This window comes from Acipenser ruthenus, chromosome 4 (genome assembly GCF_902713425.1).
Source record: "Acipenser ruthenus chromosome 4, fAciRut3.2 maternal haplotype, whole genome shotgun sequence".
In the NCBI taxonomy this organism is placed as follows: domain Eukaryota; kingdom Metazoa; phylum Chordata; class Actinopteri; order Acipenseriformes; family Acipenseridae; genus Acipenser; species Acipenser ruthenus.
Window position 1 is genome coordinate 93,082,369 of NC_081192.1, and position 27,692 is coordinate 93,110,060.

The following is a 27,692-nucleotide window of genomic DNA, read 5'->3' on the forward strand; positions in this document are numbered from 1 at the left end:
TTGATTGTTTCTATATTTTGACTTGCTCTTGCGAGTTTACCAACTCTGATTGTGATAACATTTGTCTGCACCATTAACCCATGGAGACCTAGGGGATTAGCTCATTCCTGCAGAGATAACAGTTTTTAGAGGGAAGAAATTGAAGTAACATAATGTATCTGTAAGACAATCATCCTGGTAACTTTTTGAACACTAAATGACTTATTTCCCATGCTTGCCCTCCTAAAAGCTTTTCTCTCTTATTTTGTTAAGAATGTAATTGTATCCCCTTTGTTCCAGCTGAGGTCCAAAAATTAGCTATTAAACCACAGTTATCACTGTCGACTGTTCCGCAGTTTTACAAGTATCACTTTATGCCAAATGAAGAGCACTGTAGACTAAGGCTTTAGACCATTATTCTAAAATGCACACAGTTGTCCATGGGAGTAGGATGCATTTTCATTCCACTTAAAGCTTCAGCATCCCTAATTATGTAAAAATGAAATAATAATATAGCTTTTATAGTGTCCGTTTACAGCATTCTTCCATAGTTTGGCCTTCTGTGAACTACACTGTTGGCTGTTCATTTCACTCCTTGAACTGCTTTTCACTGTCATTCAGTGAGCCAAACAAATGACAATGTTGAACAAATTGCTTAGTTTATTTTACCCAGTCAGTTCCCAAAAAACTGAAGTTTTGTCTTATTTAGAAAATGTCCATTCCTTAAACATTCAACAGGTCTGCCTAAAAACACCCAGCTGACAAGTAAAAACACTTTTATTTACAGAAGCTTGCCAAATAAAGTCAGACAGTAGTCCCAAATGCTTGATTCAGATTATGTTTCTGTCATAATTTGATCCTGTGTGGATTTTGATTATTTAATGATGTTTAATTTTTAATTAAAGAACTACAGCATGATGTTTATCATACTGCAGGACATGTTTATTACCTTTTATCCAGAATGTGAGTGGCATAGTAACTATAAACAGTCCTCCCCAAAGTATTCAGACACAATAAGAATAATTAAAAATGTTTTACTGCATTCTACTGCATTACTGTCTTGAGAATAGTCTTTTAATATTTTGGGGGGTGAACTAGGTTGAAGCTTGTATGGTAGCAAGTAAAATTATTAAACGGATTAGCAGAGGTGTACACTGATCCAATTTAATATGTTGTAATGCATTGACACCTGCACATATTTAGCACTTGTCATGGTCTTAGGATTCAAGAAGTACTGAGGGACTTTTAACAAGTTTTTAATAACTCAGCTACAGCCAAGTTTTATCAGAGAAAATACATTATACAAGCATGGTTTAGAAATCAGCAACATTAATTTGCATATTAATAACTATAGAAACACAATGTGTAACTGGCATCAAATCTTGAACACACAATATCTGGTTATTTGGTTCCCTTATTCGATGATTCACTTTGACCTACTTTCTGGCAGCAAACCATGCATGCTTAGCAAGTGAAAGCTATATCTTGGAACACAATTTGAAGAGACTTTGCATTGGCATTTGTAACAAGAAGTATATATAATGTGATTCTGTGAGTGACTTTTTTTTAACACCTTACTGACTGAAGGCTATATCTTGGGAACTTTTTGTAAAAGCCAGGGGACTGTGCTGTGTGACTGAATTTTTTTTTTCTAAATAACAGTGTATGATATAGGTGAAAATTATGGTAATACGGTAATAATGGTATGCAGATTGGCACATATGGGTGACAGCTGTTTGCTATTGTCTTTGTAAACCAAAAGCACATTTTCTCAGGCTCTGTTCTGACGCATTAGGCAGAGATAGTAGATATTTTTTTTCCTGTATTTATTTGTGTGTTTATTTATTTATTTATTTATTTGTCAATATGAAAATCCAAGTGCTGTTTATATCATCATCCCTTTAAACTGTAATAATGGATACCTTGGGCCCGATTAACACATAGTCAAACTAGGCAGCTGCCTACAGGACATTTCAACAGAGGCAAAATCACATTTGCATGACGACACATTAAATTCCAGGTCAGTCAGTTTGATTTTGCTTGAATACAGCAAACTATGTCTCTTTCGGGGGCAGCAAAGCATAAACACAGGAAACGGGAAGAAGAAGCAGCATGCAAGCGGCAAATGGACCCTGGAGAACGAGCTTTTCCTTTAACGAAGTGTGTGAAAAACCACCTCCGATCAACAGTAAAGCAAGAAAGTAAGGAAAGCTAACTGGCTATGCTGTACTGGCGATTGAGAAAGAAGCCATTTTAACCCTAGAACTACCAAGGTGGTCAATTTCACCGTTTGTAGTTTTTCGTCTCATGCCGCACAACACTCTGCGGCGTCTGTATATTCGATGTGTATACTATATATATATATATGTATATATATATATATATATATATATATATATATATATATATATATAATCATTGGAAGTGATTTTTAAAAGCCAAAAAGTAATGATTAAAGCTCAGGTTTACAATTTTAGAAAAGCAAACTATGAAGGTATGAAAAAGAGACAAACAGAAGTATATTGGAGTGAAATAGAGAAAACATCCACAGAAAAAGGATAGCTATTTGTTTTTAAATGTAGTACTAGAGGTGCAAAACAATTACATCCAAAAGTAGACAAATCTAAATCTATAACAAAATGGCCAAAATGGTTTAATAGATCAATTAAAAAAATATTCAGCGAAAAAAGGCACTTTACAGAGCGTTTAAAAGGGACCAAAAACAAAGTACACAGAAAGAGTACTTGGAACTGCAAACGCAAGTCAAAAAGGAAGTTAGAAAGGCCAAGAGAGAGATAGAAATGAACATTGCTAAGGGGGCTAAAACCAATTCCAAAATATTTTTCCAATATTATAACAGCAAGAGAACATTCAAAGAGTAGGTTAAATGTCTAAGAGGTACAAATGGTAAAATCATAGACAAAGAAAAAACAATAGCAAATATATTAAATGATTACTTTTCACAAGTTTTAAATAACTTTAGCATAACAGAGGCAGAAGTGTTAAAGGGACTTAAAATAAACAAATCCCCTGGGCCGGATGAGATCCTCCCAATAGTACTCAAAGAAATGAAAGAAGTTATTTACAAACCGCGAACCAAGATCATGCAACAGTCTCTTTACACGGAAAATCCATAGTTGTTTCCTTAACGAATTAAGGATAACGGTCAGTTGGTTAACTGCTTGTTAAAGTTAATGTCACTGCGATAAAAAGGTCTTAGTCGATAGCTTTGGGATGGAGGTATACAGGAGAAAGTGGAAGCGTGCATGCATTGCAGAAACAGAAGTGAAAGAAAGAAAGAAACAAACAAACAAACAAAGAGTAAGATATCTGTTTGTTACAGTACTATACTGTCCAAATAAGTAGCAGTATATGTAAATCAAGACTCCAGCCTGATCATTTACACTGCCCTCGGCCATGTCACATTACAATTAGCAAAAGCACCTCTGCTCTCAGCAGTTTAAATACAGTATACAAATATCCATGGTGCTGAATCACTGAGGACAATACACCAAAACAAGTTCTCAATGGTGAGCAACTTATTATATGATCACGATTATGTTTATTCAAGCCTGCAGAATTCTATTTTACTCCAGTATACTGGAGAAGCGATCGTCTCGTGAGGGTGCCTAGTTTAACTGCCGTGCGGTGTTACATGTAATGGCCTTTGAATTAAAATGACATTACAGTACAGTATTTTATTGTCAGGACTACCACTGCATTTAAGCATCTGTGGCTTGCTTTTTTCAGTTATGATGCAAGTCTCACAGTTTCTCACTAAGAGGAGATGCAAACCCCCACAATCCCCCCTCCTCCTCCTCCTCACCGCACCGCTACGCAATCCCCCTCCCTCTGCATGCATATCACACAGTAACAGTGCTGTACTCAGTATGATGTATTCAATTAATGTGTATTCACTTTATTAAAACAAATTCACGAATAGAGAACAAAAAAAAAAAATAATACCTGCACAATGCAGTGGTGCAGTCACTGTTTGATGACAAACTTGTCCAGTGTTCCCTGGATCATTGCATGATCCACAAGTGTGTTAACTTCCTTTTCCAGGCAGTGGAGGAGGTTAAAATCAAGCCCCTGTACAGTAGGCCATTCCTCAATGTTTTCATTGCATCTTTCATTTGGGTCAAGGATGGGATTATTGCCTCGTCATCATCAGAGTCCGCCTCTGCATTGTTTTCGGGGTTCACTTCAAACTGGTCCCTGATCTCAGTCACAATGTTCTCATCAGAGATGGGTTGCGTCACAAAAGCATTGTCATTGATGATGTCTATCCAGTCTTCAAATTCGTGGGCATCGAGTTCTCTTGGTGGCTCAACAACAATTGCTTCCCCCATGGGTGGTATGACCAGACCTCCTTTTTCCCAGCAATTCCAGATCGTTGAACCACTGACGTCAGATCAGGCGTTTGTGAGCATTAGATGGAATCTAAAAGACTGATCTTCCATTTAAATTTCCACAGCAGTAGCTTTCTTGTTCTCATCATCAATGTGGTGCAACACCGTGCGAGCCTTTCATTTGTGAAAGTATGCCTTGGCAGTCCTGATAATTCCCTGATAACATGGCTGAAGGATTGAAGTTGTGTTCTTTGGGAGAAATTCAAGTCGGATGTCCCTCAATGCCATATCTTTCATTATGTGGGCTGTGCAGTAGTCTACAAGAAGCAAAATTCTCCTTTCCAGACCCAACTTTCGATCCCAGTCCTTCAGTGACTCGCTGAATAGGTAGCTCGTCATCCAGGTAGATGCATTTGCAGCGCAGCGGACTGGAAGATGGCTCACATTTTTTAAACACTGTGGGTTTTGATTTTTCCAGAAGACGAAAAGGTCCTTTTTATTACCAATCACTGAGCAGATGAATAGAGTGGGGATTCTTTCTTTTGACTTCTTTCCTCCTTTTTTATTGTCGTATTTAAAGGTGAGAGTGCCATCAGGCAGGGCTCAAAAGTAAATTCCACTTTCTCATTTTCTAACCATTTTTCACATGACCCAATGTCTGCGTCTTCGCTTTCTTTGTGCATTTTCTTAAAAATAATCCCATCTCATTTTTTAAAGCGTTCAAACCATCTAGTGCTGGCCTTGAAGTCGATAACCCCCAGGGATACCGCCAGTTGTTCTGCTTTCTGCATCACCAACGGTCCACTCGGGGGGGGCATTTCTCTCTCTGGCATTTGTGGTCCACTTCACAAGCGCCGCCTCAACCATAGGTGCCTTGCCTAACTGCATTATTTTTCTGTCTCCTTCTTTTTGTGCTGCCTCTCTTTGGCTGGTCTTCGGATTTCTGTCATAGGACTCCAGCAGATGCTTTTTTTCGTCCGCAGAAAGCGTCTTTCTTTTTCCTGCCATGTCGACTCACACAGATAATATACTGTATATACACTACGTAAGTGCCTAATCACGCGAGATGTGATCAAATTAAAATTCAAAAACCATTATTTCTATTATATAATAAAGGCTGGTACTTCATAAAAAAGCCATGCAGGTGTAGCAGCCCCCTCCAAAACACCGTTCAATAGTTCACCAAGGATAACCCCCTCGGTTATCCCTATAATTAAATTGACTATCTTAAATGACCAATTAAGTAAAATGAATGACTATGCCAATTTGAAGCTAATATAACTCCAAATAAATAACAGGTTCTTTAAAAATCAAGACAGCACAGTGTGTAAAGTGAGGACAACAAGGTATAAAAACAACAATTTTATTTAAACAAAATATCACAGCTTTTACCTATAGCAGCAGATTTGATAGCAACACCCTTTAAACTATAGCAGCAGATTTTTAACCAAGAGCGATCCCATCAAACCCTAAGCACTAGGATACTTTGAACTAAGTCATGTCACACCAACACTTCTAAATAAAAAGATAATTCACAGCACAATAACACTTTTAAATAACAGCCTTCAAAGCAAATAGTGGTTTCCACCAACACAATTCCAAACAATAAAACAAACCTTAAACAACACACTTTAAAAAAACTAATCAGTGATTTTCATAGAAAAACAGAAAATGTCATGCAACCTAAAAAATGCCTAATGCTTAAACACTCCAATAGCCGCTATTTTAGTTAATACACAAGTTGATAAAGTGCAGGTGTGCAATCAACAGTTAACAGGCCTTTTATAACTATACATTGTAAACACATACACAATTACAGTTAGGATAATCAGGACAAAGATGCTACTCTAAAAGTCTAAAACAACCAATAACACAGAAAAAAAAAAAAATTGTATGCAGCGCTCAGATAATTACATCAAAATTCACAGGATCGTAATTACCAACTTAGAATACAGACAATGCACATTCTCTTTTGTAATCAACCCCATACAATTGCGACCGACGTCTAAGAGCACGGGGGATACTTCACTGAAACCACTCCAATATAGAGCGGACCAAACTATTCAATATGAATAGTTTACCATTAACTTCTAGCGCTTCAGCCAATTCACAGCGCCTCAGTATTACAAAGTTACAATCCTTATCAAACAGTAGTTCCCCGACCCGTGCTCTCAGCTCACAAATCTCTCAAACCTGGTCGCTCTCTCGCTGATCAACCCCACCTGTTTTTATACAGCTGGCTCCATTATGAATTATCACTGCAATTACTATTGAGACCAGTAGTCTCCCTGGGGTTTAAAGGGACAGTGCAACAGTAAAAATAATAAAAATCACACATTAAAACTCAATCTTATTACATTCAAAAAAATAAACAATACATCCATTGCACATCCGTTACAACTGCATAATACTTAACTTGCAACATTTTGAATATCTGCCCATTAATATCTTTAATACCCCCTAAGTACACAGAGGCAAAAGGAAGTGACACGCTACATTTACACAGTAAATCATCTCAGGATGTACTGCCTGTCAGCTTAAATTGCCTCTCAGATATTTTTACCAGTTGGATAAGGACCTTCAAACATCTTAGAATAATCTTATTTACATAAGCTTCACCCCTGTGGCTGCAATCATTTTCAGATTGGTGGTCAAAGCTTAGGATAGTAATGTGTGTCTAAAATGAATGAATATTTTTCCTTACTGCATAATTCTGAACTTTAATTTGCATATTGAATACACCAAATAGTTGCCTCTGACCTGCAGAAACAATGAATAATACCCACAGCAAAGTACTTTTAGCATGGTTCTGTTCTTGAAGGCAAGTGTGATTCCGTTTCTGAACAAAGTAGTGATGCTGCATACAAATGAGTAGCTCAACAAAAAACTATAAAAAAAAGGCAATAGGATTGTATGATGAGTGACTGTAGGTTAATAAAGTAGGTTAATAAAGCTTATAGTACTGCACTGGTTGTATACATGCATTGAAATTATAGGCTTATATGAGCCTTATATTAAGGCTATGTCAATTAGAGGCGTAATTTACAAGTAATGACCTCGAAGAAGTCACTCATTTTATATATGATTATTTGTTTTACCTTTGTGTTATCCTTTTGATATAAAATCATTTTGATTCCATGTTGCTTGTTTCCTGACAAATGGGACATATCTGTAGTGTATTGTGGGATTTTAGTCTTGGACAAGATGTAATGTGATTAAACTTGAAATAAATACATTTCCCAGTTGCACAGCTATAGCTGTTAAGTTAGATCTGTGGAATGATCACGTATACACGATGATTGCATTTGCTAGTTTTGTTAGATACATCGTTACTTTATGACATCGCTACAACAGAACAGCAATACAAATCAGCTTTTAAATCACTCAATGCAGAAGTTAATTGCCATTGATTGGTGCTCCATTGAAAACAGGGAAAATGCAGTTTTTCAGATTCTGAAATTAGCACATTCATTAATAGATTGGTTTGGTTTCATTCAATACGTGCGGACGAAAATAGTTTAAATTATGTAAAAGCATTTGGATAACAATATTAAGCAAATCATTTGCCGTAAAGCTGAACATTCTCTCCCTTTTTTTTAGATAACACAGCCAGTATTTTGGCAAGAAGACGAAGATTCAGTCGGGTAACCCAGGAAGTGTATTACCTACCAATTGTGATCTCTGATGGAGGTAGCCCATCCCACAGCAGTACCAGTACCCTTACACTCAGAGTGTGTGCCTGTGGGAGAGATGGGAAAGTGAGAACTTGCCATGCAGAACCATTCCTGTCCTCTGCTGGACTAAGCACAGGAGCCCTCATTGCCATTCTACTTTGTATCATCATTCTACTTGGTAAGCTTTAAAGGGTCATGCTGTGTACATTTATTAAGTTAATTCACAAGCTAAAAGATCAGCTGTGATTTATCAATCAATCAATCAATCAATCAATACACATTAACTGTAGTTTACATGTAATAATTTAAGTAAAAAAACTTAAAGTTTTAATTCAGAGCTCCTCACAACAATGGCAATTTGAAATCCGTTAAACCACTGTGTTTTATATCTTCCCTCACTCATTGATGATTTTTGCATTACCTACCTAGAACTATTGTGTTTCTATACTAAAAAAAGAACATGATGCTTAAAGCATCTGAGTCAGTTACTCTATACAGTAGCTGACCTAACACAATGAGTGTTGAGTGTGACATGTTTGTAAATTACTCACTAAGACATAAAACTTACTGAGTGAAACTTAAGATATAATTCTATTATATTGCCTGTATTAAAATGACATGTATATAAAACAAATCCAGTCAGCAAACACATATCCAACCCTATAAAATGTTAACTTGAGTGTTAAATGAGTGTGACGCATATCAGATTATTTCATTTTGGCCCATTCCAATTAAAATAAGGAGGCTTCCATTTAGATGTACTGTAGTTGGTTTTGTTGGTATAGTACTATATTTTCAACAGAAGAAGTATTTTAATTCAGAACGATATGATTTTGAAAATACCACTTGCCAGAAAAGACGACTGTGGACATGTGGACTGTAATGCAGTACATACTTTTAAATCCAGTATGTAGTGTATTATTATTATTATTATTATTATTTATTTCTTAGCAGACGCCCTTATCCAGGGTGACTTACAATTGTTACAAGATATCACATTATTTTTACATACAATTTCATTATTTTTTACATATTATTTTTACTTACAATTACCCATTTATACAGTTGGGTTTTTACTGGAGCAATCTAGGTAAAGTACCTTGCTCAAGGGGACAGCAGCAATGTCCTCCACCTGGGACTGAACCCACGACCCTCCAGTCAAGAGTCCAGAGCCCTAACCACTACTCCACACTGCTGCCCTAGTGTAGCAATATGTAAAATTCTGCTGTCTTAGTGTAGCAGTATGTAAAATTCCCCATTAACAACCCAACAGCAAAATGAAATCAAAATGTTACACATGCACAGAGCTGCGTAAAAATGTACAAAGCAATGCAATTTAGCAAAAGATTAAAAAAACAACACCAGTTTCCACAATTAAAACAGTATCCAAAGTCAGTATTCAAAATTGCAGAATATAGTGCTTGATAAGGCCCTAATGTCACAATTCACTTGCAAATGAAAATGCACAAAAGCAACTAAAGTACCAGCTATGGTAATGTAAAAGTTAATCATTAAGCAGTATCTAAAACTGTTTAATGATTAACTTTTACATTACTGTAGCTGGTCTCGCTCGCTTTGTTTTCGCTGCATTTTCGTCATGTGAAATTGGAGGAGGCGCTGTGTAACTGCACATTAAAAACAGACTGATTAGGAATGCGATAAAAAAAATAATAATAAATAAAAAATAAAAGCGCAGGCTGTGACGGATAAACAAGTACATTGTAACATTGAAGAGATCAGCTTTGTATCAGAAAACTGGTGACGGAGTTGGAAATCACGGGTAAGAGGATTCATTTGTTACGTATATATATATATATATATATATATATATATATATATATATATATATATATATATATATAATGGGGCTTGATTTTATTCTCAATAAAAGGGAGGTAAAATGCGACTGACGTGTATCTGGGTAATGGATATCCGAGTGCTGACTGTAATAATAATAAGAGAACCAGGATTCAAGCCATGCATTGTGGGGATATACAAAGAAGCAAAACATTACCACTTTACCAACATCGCAGGTTTACAGAAGGGGCAGAAAAATACCTGTTAAAAGCAATTTTAAAAAGTCTCAGTTCAATCGTATGTGCTAAATACAGACTACAGCACATTCACACAGCACTCCATTGAACTGAATTTTTTATAATCGGTTACCTACGCCCTCTTTAAGAGATAGTACAGTGATATTTTGCTTTGCTGTTTAGCTTACATATTTTACTTAGGCTATACCATAAGTACCAAATATTTTTAATTTTAAAATGAATTACCTTTACCTCGTTAGTGCAATGCTTGACTTCAGAATTATTAGCATAGCCCCACAAATAAAATACAGTCATGCCTACCTCAGGACAAAGACAAGTTTGTTGTAAACTCTCCTAAAAAAAGCAGCTAAATTGAATACTTTATCATAATAAATACTGTAGATATGATAACAGCGTAGCAGGTTTTTTTTTTTTTGTTACAAACATAGCTATGATAGCTCCATGGTTAGCCACTCGGGTAACAGGGGATTTCAATAAATTGATCTGATTTTCTTTTCACTTTCCCAGTTGCCTCTAACAAAGGCGGCAACTTGTTTTTGATAGATTCGTTTCTTGAGGTAAATTGTTTTTGAAATTATCAGAACATCATAAAAATGTAATAATAATCCTACATGTTCGCACAGGAGGTAACCCATAAAAATCTTTGTTTTGGCGCTGTTGGAATCCGATTGCCAAGTGCTGAGAATTCTCGCAGTGCTCAGCATGTGGGAGATTTTTTGTTCACTTCTGTATGCTTTACTCCATTAAGTCATTCAAGAACTACTTGAGGTTTTATGAGTTCTGTTGCAATTTCTCATTGAGTCCCACGGTTTCTCTTCTAGCTTTCAGTTTAAAAAGCTACTATTTTTCATAAATTAATTTGTGATGAAAAGCTACATTTTTAGCCAGGAGGTTATTTTTTTTTGTTATGATTCATAATAGTTAAGATTCCGTTCTTTACCTGACCACATGGTGATAACGAAGTTGAGATTTGTAGCGTTCATAGCACTCTCATAACACTTTATAACCACACTGAAAACTTTGCATCTTGGGGGTGTAGAGCAGTAGCAAGGGCCAACAGGCAGTGTTAGTTGGTAAAGTGATTTATGGCTGAGTTAGAGCCAGAACCGCCATAATTAGACAGTGTAAAGCAGTAAAAACATAGTAGGTTAGGAGCTGGTGCACCATAATTATTGTCCACAGTTGTTGAGTTCTGTGTATTGTTTCTGCCTTGGTATAATCTAAAGGATTTAGAATCTGCCTGTGAAAATGAAGTGTACAATGAAAACCAGATTACAGGTAACTCCTGTACCACGCACCAGGTTATTTGACAGATCTTTTATTTCCATTTTGTTTTCCCCTTCAATGAACAGTGATGCTTGAATTTATAGTACCGGTTTGCACGTATAGGTGTGTCAGGATGTGAGTGATGTGGGGAAGAAGTGAATGTCCAAACAGCTATCAGGGTTCAAAAACATCTGTATTTAATAATAAAATAATAAATCCACCCCCTATACCAGCAATGGTATGATGGTTTATATGGGGGGTTTACAGTCCCAAACAAAAGAATACACATGTAATCCCAATCCAACAATTCCACCTTTGTGCATGGAGAAGTGCTCCATGGTGTTGACTGTGCTTGCGCTGTGCTGTGCAGAGGTAGTGGTGTATGTGCTGGCTCGTACCTGTACTCAAGCAAAACAAAACAAACAACAATCACGCTCTGGCGCATTAGTTTCAGCGTAAGGGGCTGTACTCACGTAGCTGCATCCCCTTTGTACTGCCAGACTCCTCCCTGTGATCAGCCCGGCGCCACACTCTATCCAATGGTTGTGCACCCCACAGCTGATCAGAATAGATTTGTTTAGCAGTCCTGCAACTACGCTCTTTCTCCAAAATGGCAGATTTCCTGTTCTGTCCTACCATCAAGTCAGAAAAAAGTAGTGTAGCTCATAATATAGCTCATAATATATTATAATTATGGCATATAAACTATTGTAACAATGGGGTTGTAAATATTATAATTTTAGAGCGCATTCTATTAACGTTTTAATGTTATTATTGCGTTTCTGTATTCACAACCTCAATCTGTAATTCATTGCCATAAAAACTGTAATAAATTAACAGCTTTTATTATGGGATGCAAAATAACTGCCCACAATAAAACCTGATTTATACTTTAAATAACAAGGTTTTCTACTAGGAATTTGACCTTTCAGATCACACCAAACAAATAGAGTTCAAATAGGGGGTGAAACAGTTGATTGCATCATCAAAATACTGTGCCTGTTGGCTGTTGTTTTGCTTTGTTTAATTTGGAACTCAACACCCATAACCCCTGTAAAGTAATTACTGTTTCCCCCTTTTTTATTTTGTAGCCATTGTTGTACTATTCGTTACACTGAGACGAAGCAAGAAGGAGACACTGATTATTTCTGAGGAAGATGTCAGAGAAAATGTAGTTACTTATGATGATGAAGGAGGCGGGGAGGAGGATACAGAAGCCTTTGACATCATAACGTTAAGGAACCCAGCAGCAGCAGAAGAACTGAAGTTCCGAAGAGATGTGATGCCAGACATACAGAGGGTTCGGAGGCACAGCCCACCATTGGTCCTTGATGGGGTGGATGTACCCGAGTTTATTAAGCAAAGACAGATAGAAGCTGACCTTGACACCAGTGTTCCTCCTTACGATTCTCTTCAGACGTATGCATATGAGGGTCGGGGATCACCCCCAGGGTCAATCAGTTCTCTGGATTCAGCAACCACGCACTCTGAGCAGGATTATAATTACATTTGTGACTGGGGACCAGAATTTCTAAAACTGTCAGAACTCTTCGGAGAAGAGTCACAACAAACCACTTAGCTTGTGTTACTGTAAAGCAAAACTGTGAGTTAAATGAAAGAAAAAAAGCTTCAGAAGTTGTTCACTTTTACTGTAGAAACAAATGCCCTTTTCATTTTTTGAACTTGGGTTCTACAAGTACAAAAAAAGAAACCTGATTTTGAAAATACAAAAAAAAAAGGAAATTATTTTCCGTGGTGTATATTTTTTATTGCTGAATAAAGTCCATAGCTCCAGATAAGTAAATATATGTGATGAAATATAAACAATGATTTATTTTCTATTTTATTTGTCATTTCATGAATTGGTTTTGCAAAATGATAAAGACTTGCAAAAAAAAAAAAAAAACTCAAAAGGTCTTTCATTATGTAACATTAAGCCTGATTTTAATGCCGTCTGTAATAAATAAATACAGGATTTATTTTGATGCCTCGGAAACAGAAACATGTGTTTTAACAGCATGTAATACAAAACCAAAAATGGAGAAAACTGTGACCAATTCAGTAATAATGGAGTAAAACAGGCTCTAGTTATACTAGATGAGGCCTTAAACTGATGTTCTCTTTTCTCTTTGGAGATTAAAGATACAAGTGCAGTCTTTCAAAGAAGAGGAGGGTTTCATCCAGTCTTCAGTTACCATGTACATCTCAGTGGCGCTATCCAGCATACATATCTTCAAATAAATGATATGTGCCATTGTAAATACAATTAGTTCATGGTATTTCTATGTAAAAAAGACACATTTAAATTATAAAGTGGCCAGTCCCAATCTCACATAAAATACCGTGAGTGGTTTTATGATAATTTTACTTCTCTTTTCTTCATAGGATTTCTTACTTTTCTATGTGAAGCCAAATATTCAGATGGCTGTTGATTTATTTTTGTTGCCAACAGTATACTCTAAGAAGGATCTCAATTATATTGAGTGACAAAGTGTAAGAGCTGCATGGTGTGCAATTGTAAAGATATGTTATTTTGTAGTTTGAGCACCTATAAATATTCAGTTTTGCTGTTCTTTCACCCAAACTGCATGAGATGGCATCTCTTATACACAAAGAACACTACACATATTACATTATAAAACAGTTATTTGGTAGTGCAGTAATAAGAATAATACTCTCCATCCAAACACCAAATATGCCACTGTATGAATGTTAACAGAAAACAAATTGTTTAAGAGCTGGGATAGTTGTCTTTTAATAACCACTTAGGGCCAATTACTTTACAAAATGGGGGTCACACAATAACAGATTTTCATCCCTTTTTATTATTTGACAGTCATAAATACAAAAAAAAGTTTTCTGACTTAAAGACATGAACGCTAGTAAAATAAATCCATAAAAGGTACCATGTATTCATTATTATTAACAATTGTTAGGTGTCATATTCCAGTTTATAAGAACAAGGAAACGATTCAAGAAGCTTATATTGAGATTCTGAAAGTGCCATCTTGAACTTGATAAATCTAAAAACATTCCCAGATGCGGAGAAGTACTTCTTGAAGGTCTGTCCCACAAAGGAACTTCAGTGTAAAGGTATATCTGAATCCCACCCTGCCTCTCTGATGCTGAGAAGCCCAGTAACTGTTTCCATAGCCTAAATTAGACCGCAATTCTTATGACAATCAGCTATAGCCTGCTTTATGTATTTATTTATTTGATTTGATTTCTTAGTTAAATGAAATTGTTTCTGGAATAGGCATCAACTGGTCTGTGGGTATGAATCCAGTTTCTTAGATCCAGAGTTTATTGTTCTTTTGAAATACAAGTAATCATTTGGGGAATCCACTGAAGAATGGGGTGCTGATCTCCCTTTGAAACAATTTCAATTCAAGAAAGAACAGACAAACAGACTGCAAATAATGATGATTAGTCTCAGATTGGCAGTATGAAATGGTAATATTTCAATTTAGGTAAATAAAAAAAAATATTAATGAATTAGTTTACTCAAATTTTCTTTTAAATGTAAATCCGGTTATTTTTTAGAATTAAATTAAGCCTGTGGCTCTTTGTTTTAGTTAGTCACAATAGGATATTTTTGAACACACACACATTTTATATATATATATATATATATATATAGACACAGTAAAGGTTAACTCACATTTAAATCAATATACTTTTTATTCCATCATCACTGAAGTTCTCATTAACAGTGATTTGGTTTTTGTGGTATGGTGCTGCTCCTGCACTCATTTATTACCTAAAGTCAACATTTTATTTTGCTATTTCATTAGTGCATTCATCAAGGGTGCATATTGTCACTCACTAGCAGACAGCTCACATTGCATATGCCTCAGTGACAAGGTATTTTAGGGGTTATCTTTGTTTAAGACTGTACATCGAAATGCCCAAAGGCAATGAAAAATAGCTTAATTCATCCCACTTTGTTATTTTTTTTTTTTAATCCAACAATATGATATGAAACATTGTTTACTTCATTGTATGTATTGTTAACACAGATTTTCACAAACACAGGTGTACAAAAAAGCACTTTATTTAAATACATTGAAAACAAATGTTTCTGCTTCAATAACAGCTTTAGTATTTTACAATCTGACCAGGAAAATATCTTTAAAAAGAGCCTACCTTTTGTTTTTGTACACACGCTTGATTCTTAATAACTTTTGGATTTCCTATGAGACAAAATTAGGGGCAAACAATAGTAACAATGTAAACAATGTATTATTACAATGTAACTGATTTAACTGTGCTACCTGAGTTAGTATACATTTTTCTATATACTTCAAGTGCTTGTAAACATCACTTAGGTATTGTGTAATGACTTAGTTGTAATCTAATTAAACATGACATTGTGTCGAGGTTAACTGTTTATAGGGCAGCCTTGGTTCTTTTTTTGGCACTACACTGCTGAGACAGAGAGAGGTTTGAATGAGTTGTGGCAAACTATAAATACCAGTATTCTCATACTAGTCAAACAGTTAATGGGCTCACAGCATCAGAGAGACAGGGCGGGGTTAAGTATACCTTTACACCAAAGCACATTTGTGGTATACTATCTGGGCTTACTTCCTCTCTGCATGTGGTATTTTTTTTTAATTATCAACAGTTTGAATATACACTTCTCATATTGTTTCCCTGTTCTTCTAAACTGGAATACGACACCAAACAATGGATAATAATTGACGAGGGTATGTGCTGTTGATTTGTTTCACTAGCTTCAAAGTCTGTACAAAATCTTCATGTCTTGATCATAATTGTGAAGCAAGAAAATAAAAATATTTCTGTTTCCAAACTAATTTGCTGCAGATTAGGTACTTAATTAGGCCTTTCCCTTATACCGTCAATTCCAAAGCATGGTTATGCCACCTCTTTCACTGAATGTTTGAGATTGTTTACCATGCCTTACCAAACAATATGCTGCTTAGTACAAGGAAACCATATTGCACAGATCCATTAAAAACACAGAAGCAAATTTTATTTTTGTTCAAAAGAGGATATCGTGTTTCACAAACTGTATTTGCAACAGGCTTTGGCACTGGGAAATTCTCCCAACAGAATGAATTTAATACATATCTAGATATAAAGGTTGTTTAATTCAGAAAAGCAGACCTGAAAACTAAAAAGAAGCAGAATACCCACAAAGAGCACATGACTCAAGATCAAGTCACAGATCACATGATCAAGGTCCTCCAACCCTGGTCCTGGAGAGCGCCTATCCAGCAGGTTTTATAGGTGTCGTTAAATCTTCAGTGGCTAAAGATCTGGAACACCTGTTAATCCTGACTAATTAATTGGTTCAATTAAGTAACTAAGACATTGGTTGAAATGAAAACTAGCAGCCACAGTAGCACTCCAGGACCAGGGTTGGACACACCTGATCTAGATGGTATTACACATGAGACAAACACAGGGGTACAAAGAGATGCAGCAGAAAATAAATAATAGCAATAATATACACATGCAGTAAATTCATTAACTGAAGTTAAAAGGCAAAGTTAAAAAAATGTTTCTTTCCCCTCTCTCACAAGCTCACAACATTCTTAGTACTATTTTTGAACCCAGGATACAACATTGCTCAGCTGCTTGGAACATGCCTTTCCAAAGTTGCTAACCAAGTTTAGAATTTGAACGTTGTCAGCCCTAGCCACACCACGGATGTGTTAACAACAAGGATGACAAACTGTATAACATAATTCCATGCCATCACGTAAAAATCCCAACGGTAGACACCTAAGATATGTCCTACCATATGGCTTGCCTGGCAGATGGAAATCCAGGTCTTGGTCAAAAAGCTGATGTTTGTAATATGCAACACGTTTTAAATACAGAGAGAGTTTTCTGAAGCACAAAACCAACCCTTTATTCACATCATATTTGACCTGGCACATGTATTTTACTGCTGTGTCTGTGGAGTCATTGAATTCCATTATTTTTACATGCTGCCAAAAGAAAATGAGATCCCATAAAACATGGTAAGTTTAATGTAGATCGATGAAGGTCAGACTTCCAATTCCAATAAAAGAAAAATACTGTAACTGAAATGTAAAAAAGTATCATTGATCTGCAAGTGGGGCAGATGCAAAAGAGAGAAATATGTTGAAGATTTTAGAATGATTCATGACTGGAAAACGTTTTTAGATATTAAAAGTAATGTCCGAGTTGGATCCTATCATAAGCAACTTTACTTATATCTCCATTAAGAGTGTCCTCTTATCCACAAAGATAAAACCAAAAGGCAAGCTGCAGCCTGGATATTGTACATTTAGAAAAGTGCTTATTGCACTGCAAGATTATACAGAAAGAATATAGGAGGCAACACTCATGTTGCATATAAAAATATATATGCAACATGAATAAAGATATATAACACTATGGGTGTGCTGTGAACCCAATACTCAGATCACCAGAAGTGTGCATAGCTGACACCAGATGTACCCTGGAAATCAATTTCTGGCACTGATTTTATCTCAGAAAGTGACTATACAATACTTCAATGTTTATTTTTAATTATTTAAAAAAATGTAGTGTGTCCAATTAGAATTTTTCCCCAGATGTTCTCCCAATTTGAAATGCCCAATTGCTTTTGTCCTCACTGTAGCAAGTCCCCACATGGCTTAGGAGACCCGGAGTTTCAGTGGGCATCCTCCGACCTCACAACCAAGCCAGCTTCCTTTTTCACCCAGAAACTCGAGAGCGGATGTCAGCGAGGTACCGACTCCTGGAGGACAAAGGCCAGCCCTGCAGGTGTCCGCTTTGAGCTCACTGGGTGCCTCACCAGCAGGGCTCGCTGTAGAGTGATGAGGAGAAACAGACCCTGCTGGTTTTACCTCACTAACCCATGAGAGCGCCTGAGCCAATGCGATGCTCCCTTCGGAGTCCCCAATGAAGACAGGCCTACTTTGAACAGCCAGGATGTGAACCTGCACGGTATGACTCACCCTGCACACCACTTGGCTGTGCTTCTACCAGGTGAACCACTCAGGGACCCCCTACTTCAATGTATTATTTTGTATCATTTTGAAGACCTAATTTGTCATTGTAATTCTTGTTTATTATTCTTTATTACCAAACTATATGGGATGTCTGTGATGGCTGTGATGATTAATGCACACAGTGACCACTTAGAGCAGATTGCAAATCTGCAAAATGTATGTTTTTATTATTATATAGTTAATTAGGTATTTTTAGAATTATTGTGATGGGGGAGTGCTTGTGTACAGTACATAGTAAAGATGATGAAATCAGCTAAAATCAATCAGATAAGACAACACATCTTCAAGACATACTATGTATTATATTGTTATTTAGGGATACCAGTGCCATCAGTCAATAATATAAAAAACTTACCCTTTTACTTTAAACATTACAAATACTTCTGTGTAGTAATAATAAAAACCAAAAAATAGTATTCATATGAGTTTATCTCCTAGTTAGTCTTTGTCATCTGGATGGTATTGCCATACTCCTTGACCCGATCTTAAGGGTGATTTTTATCATTTTCGCCAACTTTAAACAGCTTGTTCAGTAGTAACAACCAGAGGTGTAATGACTCGAGTCAATGACTGGACTTGACTCGAGTCCCTGCAAGCAAAGACTTGACTCGACTCGACTCCCTGCTCAAAAGACATAACTCGACTCGAGTCACGCAAAAATGTCTCCATCTGACTTGAGTCATTGTCTTTATGATAAAAATCAAGAACAAACTTATTTAATTTTCAATACATGCAGCCCCTCTCTAACACACACAGTCATCTTGTCATTTTGCACATAAACAGGTTCCTACCATGGTTGTTAAGACCATTGCTAAGGAAATAGAAAACACTTTTCTAGTCTATAGCACCATTCTGTGATCACAACGTCACAAGCAGCAGGGAGCCGCAGCAGGGAGCCGCAGCAGGGAGCCCCGGAATCAAAATGTGTAGATGGGAAGCAAAGACAGATTTCTGATCACAGATCACTGAAAATCCTCAGAAAAATAGCAATTTTTGAGTTTTGTCACAGACACGAAAAAAAACAATAACAACAACAACATGGAGAGTACACTAAAAGTACCTGTGGTGGTGGAGTTCGCTTTTAATAATTATATAGTCTACCAGGAGAGAAACAAGCAGGCTGCATCCTGCCAGCACTGTAAAGCGACAATATGAATAAACTGCATTCAAAACATAGCACCGGTAACTGCCACTAATTTATACGGCTAAAATGAGAATCTGAATTAATTAAAAACTCGGGCACAATGCAACAGTGGTATTTTTCCAAAATGAGTAGGTAGTCGATATTCCATATTTAAAAAAATAAATAAATAATGCCAGGGCTAATTAAACAACACGGCAGAAAAAGCACTGGTTAGGAATTATTTTTCAGGTTTTGTTAGCACACAAATAAAGGTAATGAATGTATGGAAAACATTTCTAATAAGTAAAATTTTGCCAAGTGAAAGCTTGAAAAGTAAATCATTTGGGAAGTATTTGGTGCTCACTATTCTCTTTTTATTTAATGTATGTATGCATGGTTGTATGTATTTTATCTATTTATATATGGGAGTTGATGCTTTGTAGCTATTTTTAAATTTCCCTTTAAATCCAATTCTGAATAAAACAGTACACATTTGTTAAGCTAATGCAAACTAATAAAAACTACAAACATTTGGATGTTTACCTAAACTAATATTAGGTAGTCCAAGGACAGTGCTAATCAGGGTCTGTGAAACTAGAGGTTTATGTTTAAAGACTTAGTTAAAGACTTTAAGGGATCAAATGTTTTTTTTTATTCTTTCTTTCCGGTCACGTCTTATACATATACATACAACTTTAACTTAAGGTTTTATTTATACAGTATGTATATTAAAGTGTAAGATGTGACCGGAGAGACAGTTTGAAAGTTTGTTTTTGTACTTTTTTCAGTACAATATTATGTTTTGTTATGCCATTAGGACTCCAACAGATACCTTTTTATAATGTTTTGTGCTTTTGTGAAACAGTATCTGTTACTTAAAAATGTCTAGTTGACATTTAATGGAAAAAGACACTCCATAGCTCAGCTTACACTATGATGGAAGATATGTAGTACAGATTCTGTTACCTGTGAATTATATAAAATTTTGCCTCAGTTTCTTTATTTTTCTGTTTGTCTCCTATGTGTTAAAACCTTGATGTAATATCCCCACATGAAATTAAATGTCACCAAATTTCCTTTCATTTGGTTAATGTATCTGAAACAAAACTAAAGGGAGTGTCAGTGTTGAGAAGTGAGAACATTTTAGATGTTATTTGTTTTGTGGTATCATTCATGACTAAACACCCAACCCAAATGAGCACAGAGAAAGGGGACTTTATGCAGTGGCAAAATGTGCTTATAAATAGATCAAGGAATCAAATTCACTAAAATGGAAAGACAAAAACAAAGCAGAAACTGTGGACTTTTAATGGTGAACATAAGTGGGGCAAGTATGACCACATTATTGTGCATCCTAATTTTGTATTTAACATTTTTTCATGTTTTTTTATGTATAGATTGCTAATCTCCTGTAAAACTATTCTGATTAAATCAAGATATCTTGAACTGTCAGAGATAATGACTCAAAGTGACTCAAGCCAGATTGGTGACTCGACTAGAGCTTGGCATGTCAAAGACTCGACTTGACTCGACTCGAGTCTTTACTCCCCAATGACTCGACTCGAGTCCCAATTTTGGTGACTTGTTACAACTCTGGTAACAATGCACTGGATACTGAAGTAAACTGAAGGTAAGTTTCGACATGAATGTTACACTGACAGTGCGCCTTGTTCAACCTTGACCTCTGTACACCAGAAGCAGTTTTATTGAACAAATATATTTACGTAAGTTTAAAGCAACAGTGCCTGCGTAGATGATAAGTGTATTGATCTGGTTATCAAACAAACAAAGAAAGCCTTGCATTTTTTTTGCCCCGCCCCAAGTGTAAAACAAAAAATTCTCTGACAGCATTGAACATTCATGTTTTTCCATGTTATTACGCAGCAAACGGATTCCTATAATCCCTGTCATGATGTAGAAAGAGTATAACTGAGTGCATCCTTTCGATATGTTTGATTGGTCTCGCAGCAGTATGGGTGAAAACAGACTGAATGGCCTTGACCTGTTATGTCCACAGAGACAAGGAGGTGTTACAGCATTTTGATAGATCAGGTCATAGGAGGATTGGCAAACTCTATATTTAAAGTAAAGCCTTCTAAATCGTGGCATCATACAGTCTCAGCAGTCCTATCAGTCTTAGCACTAGTATCAGCAATCTTACCAGTCAAAGCAGTGTCAGCACCAGTCTTTCCAGTCCCAGCAGTGTCAGCACCAGTCTTACCAGTCCATCAGTGGCACCATTAGTCTTACCAGTTGCAGCTGTAGCATCAGTGTCACCAGTCTCAGAATTAACTTCAGTAGCAGTGAACCAAACACATGTCTCTCAATGAAGGTATAAACCCATCTACATATTCATATTTATAAGTTATATTTTTCTTGTAATATCACATATTTATGACAATGTGAATAGGGTAATTTTAGGTTGGTGTGTTTTTACTGGGAGACAATTTGTTTTAAAAAATATGGGTCATGAAATTTCAAACATCATTCAAGGTGGGTTCACTGGGTTAAAATAGTTATCTATTTATATTGCTTTGCAGTTTGCATTAATAGTCTCCAGGCTTTATAAGATGATAACTATCACCTTTGTAACATAAACAGGACATGCAGGTTCTTTTAGACAAAAATTTGATTTTTGCCTCAGCAAAAATCTATTCCAAGCTATGCCCCTGTACTGAAAAATATTTTAATTAATCGAGCTCAAAGCATCCACATTAAAGTTTCATGTTTAGTCGGGCTTAATGCGTACACACATTATTAAAATAGTCTGGTTACAGTTCCTAGCAGCACAATGGACTGTAGGACTTAATATGACATTATCCCACCATACATTGTATTTTATGTTTACAATCCTGGTATTGGAGGACACGCAAAAAATGTAGTTCGGTATTACAGTGTCCACATTTCTGACAAACCGCACTACCTGATGCGATCTAATTTAGAACTGGACTCTCGACGCGCTGCATAGTGAAGACGCTAACCATATTTAGCACTTTTAAGCCAACTAGTATGCTTTAAAGGCATAGTGTGGACAGGGCCAGAGTACTGCTTACCTTCGATAGTTGCAATGTTTTTCTTTTAGTTCCCAAAACTTGGATTGAGATGCCTATGGTAAGGTGTATATTAGTATTCATTTTTATCTAGATTAGGGCAAGGAATTATTTGCTGGGAATCTGAAGAGGGCGAAGGTGGAGCAATTGAATATCCTTTCAGATTACTAGGTAGTTTTTATACTTGATACATCATTGTGCACTTAATACAGGTGGAGATATAACACATATCCTTCCTTTTACTTGTTTTTTTATTCCTTCAAGGAGTTTAAAAAAATGCCCTTTTGCATGAAACCAACAAAAAAGTAAACCAACTAAACAAATACCCAGTGTCACCCTAGTACTACTGTGGCACAGGGGCAGTATTAGAGATTAATTATGGCAATGCTATCCCCTAAATGTATGCGATAGTAGGGAGCACTCTCAAACCCAGCACAGTATAATCCACCCCAGCCGATTGCAAGTTAATATTCAAACCTAATATTAAAATAAACCTTATTTATTACAACAATGATAAACAACAATGATCAGCAACCTCAATATATAATAAAATAAAAAATATATATATGTATGCCTTCAATATCAAAAGTATAATATGTGAACTTAAAATATCTGTAAATTATAGCTCTAGATCAGAACTTTGACAAAACCACAGGTCATTCTGGTGGCTATATTAGACCAACACCATCAAATGGACTACTTCATTCCACTGCCTGTTACCACATAGTTAACAATAGTACTGGCAGCAAGAGACTATGGGCTTTCCTACTATGACCCAATCACAACTCTTCTTAAGCAATAAGTAGCCAACCACATCACCTCAAATGCCCAGATTACAAAAACTCAGTGGACAGGATAGGTTGGAAGAGAATACAAGTTAGTGTATCAAATATATATATAGTCGCAGACAAACGTATTGGCACCCTACGCTTATTATACCATAATTCAAGGTAACAGATTAAGGACAAGCATTTAGTAAACTTTAACCACTTTTTAATAAAACAAACAGCAAAATACACAATTTGTAGTAATTTAAAAAAAAAAACACACTTATTTAATTTAAAGTAGGGGTTTTAATCTTGACATTTCTATTGATTGATTAATCATCTGCTCTACTGACTCAAGGATGGTCTCAATCTTTAGCTAAAACACTTGGGCATCAAATGAGACCCAGAAACTCCCTGGACCCTGGAGCTATGTGAGAAATATCTTTGTTTTCAGTTTGCAGTAGGCTGCAAAGTTTACCATAGCAACCAAGGTATTTTTGTGTTTGTGTAAATTGTGTTGCTATATATATATATATATATATATATATATATATATATATTGGGGTCACCCCTGATGAGGCTATCCTGGGGCCCCACAAAACATTCCCACCACCTTCCAAAGATGCCCTTTGGGACATGAAATTTTCCCCTTGGGGAACAAGTGGCCCCTTCCCATGAAATGTCTCATGGACTGGACTTGGAATTCAGGGTTATCTGAATATTTTAGCATAGCCTCCCAGCTGTGAAAATGTGCCCGGTGGCGAATCTCATCATCCTCTTTCATCTGTGCTTAAGTTAGAATTTGGGCCCCCGGATGCCCAAAATTTGTCCCTAACCCAGACGCCCTCGTTTGCCTGGAATTTCAATGGAATTGGAGATTCCATTTTACTTCCATGACCACTCATGGTAAGAAATTTGAATGGTCAATTGAATTTGGGGTCATCGGTTTCACTTAATCCTAAAACCATCCTCTTACAGGGTGGATGATATACTATTGCTTTGCTTTTTAACAAAATGCATTGTAAAATAGTATATTCATTGTGTAACAGGTTCGTTAGAAACGAAAAATACCTGTGGCTATTGACATCCTCGTTACAAGTACTTGTTTGTGCTAGTAGCTCGACAGAGGCCTACTTGAAACCCTTTCGGTGGGAAGATAGTGGGTGGCTGGATGATTAGGATTAAACATCATTAATGGAATGCTGTTGCCTGCTTACATTTGTGGATACTGTTTTACTGTTCCAAAAAAATTCAGCATTCACGGAACTGCTCACTTTCTGAATAAATACATACAATCATGCTTAGAAGAATTAAAGGTCCTGCCATATTCAAGTTAAAGACTTTCTGAATTATATGCATCTTATACCAAATGATGCGTAAAATAATGGTAGAATTTTTTATTGTTGTAAAAATATACATCAAACTGAACATTTGCAAACATATAGCACTGTATATTTTCTACACGTATGGTCCCCCTCCATCGTCTTCCATTATTAAAGATCGGAAACCCCTGTTCTTGTCAAACGTGTGTAAGCACATTGTCGTCATAACATTTTTATGCCTGAATGATAATGTTTTAGACATCAAATAGTTTCTTACATACATGCTGGACAGCATATAAACTGTATTCGGGTTTTGACAACTGGTAAGTGCAGGTGTAATGGGTTATGGAAGTACTGTAGATTGAACATATAAAATCTGCTTAAAATTATATAGAATCGGGGTCCCTGAGTGGCTCACCCAGTTAAAGCGCTGCTGCAGGGAACACAGGATGAGTCACCCTGCTTCAATGGCGCTTATTCTCCTCATCGCGCAACAGCGAACCCTACTGGCCAGACACCGGGGCATAATCAGTGTGGATAAGAAGCAGGGCTGATCTCTGTCTTCCGGGATCGGTTGCCCACCCACTTCTGCTCTGGATTGCTCGACGTAAAGCAATTCTGGCTTTAGTCTTGTGTGGGGACTCGCTGCGGTGAGTAGAAAAAACATAATTGGACATTTCAAATTGGGGGAAAATAAATAAAAAAATAATAATTGGTCACTCAGTTTAAAAAAGAAAAAAAGAAAAAAATAATGATATAGAATTACACTTTTATAGTGTTGGCAAAGAAAGAGTTACAGATCAGCAACCATTTTGTATATGTCACTCTGTTCCATGTGGACCCGCAGCAATCTCATGGAGTCATACTGCAGGTAAGGAAGCTTGAGCCTCAATCCATCTTAACAAGTGCATAAAGTTATTAAAACTGCTTAATTTCATATGTAACTTGGTTAAAAGATTAACATATGCTTAAAATGCTGAATTGATGTAATATGCACTGAAATAAACCAACTTTATTTTTACCATTAACATTTCATTATAGTAATGAATGGTACATGTATATTTCTCTGTACAGAAATAGACATGTTGCCAGCCCTGGACTACATCTCTCAAGTGTTTTATTTTATTTTTGCAGCATAAAGCCTCTTTGTTCCAGTGTGTTTTTATTGTACATGCATGCAGAGCTATGAAATCTGTGCTACTGTGCCATAGGAGTGGTTACACAGGCCCTAGGTGGTCTGCATTTTAGCCTTAGGTATGGACTTAGTCTTATGCATCTCAGATGGAGAGGTGGGGGTACATTTTAGGCATAATTGTGAAGGAAGAAACCCTGCTTGATGACTGCTGACACCTAATTCATCTTGACTGGTTATGTTCTGTTTCCATGTTCAGTTTATCAAAAGCTGTTGACAAGCAATATAGCAACACTGCAAATCAAAAAATACAAAACCAGACCGTTTAAAAAAAAAAAAAAAAAAATAAAATATGATCAGTTCTGGCCTTTTGATAAGAATTGTTTAATCTGTATGAAATAGGCCTCAAGCCCAAAGGGAGTGTCTATCTTTATTACAAGATAAATCAATCACATACTGCCCCAATTTTCTAAGATGTCAGTTACAATCAGATGCTATCTTCCATTAACACCCTATGCTGCTGTTGCTGCTTTGTTAATTTCAATAACAGTTAACTAATTTACAATTTATGTATCTGCATTACACTGTATAACTAGGAACGGTTTTACTCTTTATCAGTTTTTTAATTCTACTGGCAGACGACTATCATTTTACTGTATATCCATAGTTAACCCAACCATGCCTGTGTCGAATGCTGCCTCATTTGCTTGATAGTCAAATTGTTGTTTGTGTTTGGTTTTTTCTTAGCTAAGTTTCCAGGTCTAATTCCCTACACTTCATCTATAGGTTACATGGTACAGGTGGCTGTTCTCTGGGGCCCACAAACTCCATTCCTAACCACCTATGTGTGCTTCCTTACTAATGACATACCCAAAACATGAAATGAAAATTGCAGCTGCCTCTCTTCAATTATTTTGGCAAGAAGGATGCCTTGCAATATAGATACACAGCATATTAATGTAGGAACAAAACACTTTTCTGGTTCGGAACTTACAACCCCTAATTTTCTGTCGAGTATTTACAGGGTAATTGGAGAAACCAAAGTAAAATTTCTACAAAAAAAGATGATTGATCAGTAATCTATATAGACTAAATTAACAGATAAACCCTTGTAATGTATGTTACTAAATCCATTATAAGGGTTTATCTGTAACCACTTTTCCTATAGAGGGTTGTGGTGAGCCAGAGCCTAACCCGGCAGACATAGGATGCAAGGCGAGACTACACCCTGGACGGGACGCCAGTCCATCACAGGGCAACTAAGGGGCAATTCAGAGAGTCCAATCCACCTAGCCAGCATGTCTTTGGACTGTGGGAGGAAACCGGAGTACCCAGAGAAAACCCATTCGAACACGGGGAGAACATGCAAACCACACAGACAGACCCGAGGCCGGAATCAAACCCAGGACCCTGGAGCTGTGAGGCAGCAGCGCTAACCACCACGCCACCATGCCTCCCAGAACTCAAACATCATCAAGAAATAACTAAGCGTATTCAGAATACAGTGTAGTTAAAATGCTACATTCTGTATGGAAACTAGTTGGGAATCAGTATTTCAATAAAAAAAATGCTTCCTAATGTTCAGTGGTGATCGTTTGCTGTTTGATAATCTCCCATGTTAATCCCCAACCTGCTCTAAACTTGATCTCCTTTCAAGTAAATCATTGACCATTGATTTTGAGATTTAACACAATGAATTGCAAGCCCTACGTACTCCATAACAAACTGGTAGTATCTAATTCTCATTCCAATGCACTTATTGATCCCCATACAAGTTTTCTAAACGCAACTTTTCTCACACATTTTTTTTTGTTATTAAATCGAAGTCATTGTGTCTGGTTAACTAAAGTGATTTATATAATATGTTCTGTTCACATGTCTACGGTCATGTTATGGTCAAGCATGTGGAGGCTAGGTTTATAAAAAGGGGAGGTTATGTGAGCATGTTAAACTGCTAAAC

The 27,692-nt window shown here is 36.4% G+C and overlaps 1 protein-coding gene across 3 annotated transcripts in view; it reads left to right on the forward strand.

Annotated features, from left to right (window-relative positions):
- Window positions 1–15,715, forward strand: part of LOC117400596 (cadherin-18-like) — a 244,325-nt gene extending 228,610 nt beyond the window's left edge. For all 3 annotated transcript variants that reach the window (XM_034000784.3, XM_034000786.3, XM_034000785.3), the window contains 2 exons: window positions 7,932–8,183; window positions 12,417–15,715. In XM_034000784.3, the coding sequence (XP_033856675.2) occupies window positions 7,932–8,183; window positions 12,417–12,904 (740 nt within the window). In that variant the 3' untranslated portion in view covers window positions 12,905–15,715. The remainder of the gene's footprint in view (window positions 1–7,931; window positions 8,184–12,416) is intronic.
- The last annotated feature ends 11,977 nt before the right edge of the window (window positions 15,716–27,692 follow it).